At 40.5% G+C, this 2,870-nt stretch overlaps 1 protein-coding gene across 1 annotated transcript; it reads right to left on the bottom strand.

Annotated features, from left to right (window-relative positions):
- Window positions 1-1,424: 1,424 nt before the first annotated feature.
- LOC118583072 (mitochondrial import receptor subunit TOM7 homolog) lies at window positions 1,425-1,819 on the bottom strand. Its single transcript, XM_036186366.1, has one exon. It carries the CDS (start codon window positions 1,751-1,753, stop codon window positions 1,586-1,588), a length of 168 nt encoding a protein of 55 aa, XP_036042259.1. The 5' UTR covers window positions 1,754-1,819; the 3' UTR covers window positions 1,425-1,585.
- Between the last annotated feature and the right edge of the window lie 1,051 nt (window positions 1,820-2,870).

Raw genomic sequence — 2,870 nt, forward strand, 5'->3', positions numbered from 1 at the left:
CACCCATGATTGCTTATTTAATTGCAAATAGAAATAAATTAAACTGACATGACACCAACCTAACAAATAAATAAACAGAACTAGGAATTGGACAAACTGACATTTTGGGTCTTGTGGGTGAGAAAGATAATTATTTAGAATGTTTACCGAAAATGCTTTTCCTAGGTCTAATCATAATTTGATAATTAGATCAATATAAATATACATAACTGGAAAAGCATAAATTATGCATTTATGTAAAATCATTGGTCTGGATTATTAAAAACTCCCTTTGTCTAAAAAAATTTTTTAAGCTGGGTGTGGTGGCACAAGTCTACTCCCAGCACTCAGGAGGCAGAGGCAGATCTCTGTGAGTTTGATACCAGCCTGGTGAGCTCCATGGCAGCCAGAGTTGTTACACAGAAAAAAAAAAAAATTTAATTGAAGTAGAGCATGGGGCTGGAGAGATAGCTGTGGTAATATTTTATTTGTGCTGAAATGTGGTGATATTTTATTTGTATGTTAATAAATAAAGTTTGCCTGGAGATCAGAGGACATAGCCAGCCATAAACAAAAGTCAGGCAGTGGTAGCACACACCTTTAATCCAATCACATGGCAGGCAGAATCTCTGTGTGTTTAAGGACACAGCCAAGCGTGATGACACACGCCTTTAATCGCAGTAGCAATCATGGAGACTTGGAGGTCTGTACAGACAGGCAGTGATGAGGAAATGAGGTAGCTGGGCTAAGAGCCAATGAGAAGGCAGAACAGCAAGGCAATAAAGGCTCGGGTTAGACAGGAAGAAGCTGTTGCTTGGGAAGCTACGGCAGCATGGTGAGCTAAGGTTAGTTGGTGGCTCTCACTATTTCTCTGATCTCTACGGCTCTCACCCCTGTATTTGGCTCTGTGTTTTTTATTTAATAAGACTGTTTAGAAATTCATCTACAGATGGCTCAGAAGTTAAGAGTGCTGGCTGCTCTTCCAAAGGACCTGGGTTCGATTCCCAGCACCCACATGACAGTTCACAATTGTTTGTATCTCCAGTTCCAGGGAATCTGGCACCATCACACAGATATACACACAGGTAAGACACCAAATGCACATAAAATAAAAACAAATCATTTAAAATTTTTTTTAATTAAAGTAGAGCAAATTCAGAGCAGTATAGGGCTGGGAAAGAGCTACATGATAGAGAATTGACCTAGTATTTATAAGACCCTCGAATCTGATCCCCATTACAGAAATGTAGAGAAGGAAGGAGAGTAGGGGAGGAAAGATCATAGATTTAAATTAATGGGTATAAAGGGCATTATTGGGTAAGTTTTATGTTAATATAGACTGTATATTAATGACAATATTTCAAAGTTAAATTTCTTGGGACTGATTATATAGTTATGGCTATGTAAAAGAATGTCTTATTTCTCAGTATTTTAAGAGTAAAGAATTTTTTTAACATTGTTAAAAATATTTATTTTGACAGTCTATCATAAGTCAGTACAGACTCCACTCTGCCACAGATGCGTTGAAACGATGTCTTTCTTATCCAGCCAGAGTACACACCTTCAATGTTGGATTGCTTCCAAATCCAGATAACCAAACAGTCCTTTATCCCCAAAGTAGGCTTAAAACTGATGGCTCAGGCATTCCAGGATCTGCACCCCTGGTAAATCCCAGGTAAATCACGAGAGGAATAAAGTCCCAGCAGATGGCAAACTGGCTGACCTTAAAGAGCTGCTGCAGCCTCTGTTTGGCTTCTTTGCTCAGCTTCACCATGACAACGATGGACCTGTGGAACCAGGAGACCCCACAAAGAAGCCCGAGTCCAGATTCCGAAAGGGAGAGAAGAGTAAAGAATCTTAATGCTTCAGCTTACATTGGAATGGCATATAAACACTTAGACTCCTACATCAGTCTACAGATAAGTAGATTTCAAAATTCGGTATATCGACTTTCCAGGCAAAATGTGTCCACCGGTATAACTGGCATGACTATTATGGGGATCACCAACCACTTTACAAATGGATTTGAAGTGAGACATGCTCCACAGTAGAGAATTCATGCCTGGTATTTGAAACCTAGTCTAAAGTCCATGCCTGAGAAGGTCATGAACTCTAGGGGAAAATTATTATTATTATTATTATTATTATTATTACTACTATTATTATTATTATTATTTTGTTAAGTGGTCATGTTGACAAACTGCCTTTTTTAAATTATATTTATGTACATAAAATAGTACTTGTAAGTAAATTGGTTGCAACTCTGTGGGTTTGGTCCCAGGTTTCAGCACCAACAATATAAGCAAATTGGTTACAACAACTCTGGGAAAAGGTGTCCTGACTACCTGGGGAGTCAGGAACACCTTGAGCTGCTTAGGACAGCTCTGATGCCTGGAACTGCATGGAGATAGTTCAGCCCTAGAGAGCAAGGTATCCCAGACACCTCGAGCTGCTCAGAAAAACAGCTATGCCCTGAAGGTGTCCCAGATACCTAGAGCTGTTTAGCACAGCTCTGTGGCTAGAATTGAAAAGAAGCATCCTGAAAGGGAAATTTTTCTGACTTCTTGGGAAAGTCAGGCCTGGAACTGCTTCATCAGGGAAGGGTATCCTGACTGTTTGGGAAAGTCAGGGTACACCTGGTGTGATGGGGGATGGTCTCCCTGCACGGTATAACAATGCTGCTCCCCTCCTGGAGAGCCTCTACAGCTGAGCTTTGCTCAGCCCCCACTTAAGGGGGCTTCCTAGCAGATGTTGCTTCTTTTACTTCACTCTGCAAAAGGGGAAACCCCTGCAGAAATGTAGCAATCTCCTCTGACTCAACTCTGGAAAAAAAGTATTACTTTTCAGCTCTCTCTTGCTCTGTCCACTGAGGGATGTCTCAGCAAAGATCT

This window comes from Onychomys torridus, chromosome 4 (assembly GCF_903995425.1).
Source record: "Onychomys torridus chromosome 4, mOncTor1.1, whole genome shotgun sequence".
Classification (NCBI taxonomy): domain Eukaryota; kingdom Metazoa; phylum Chordata; class Mammalia; order Rodentia; family Cricetidae; genus Onychomys; species Onychomys torridus.

Excerpts from the sequence above, each read along its gene's own strand:
- LOC118583072 (XM_036186366.1), bottom strand. The coding sequence starts at position 1,753 with ATGGTGAAGCTGAGCAAAGAAGCCAAACAGAGGCTGCAGCAGCTCTTT.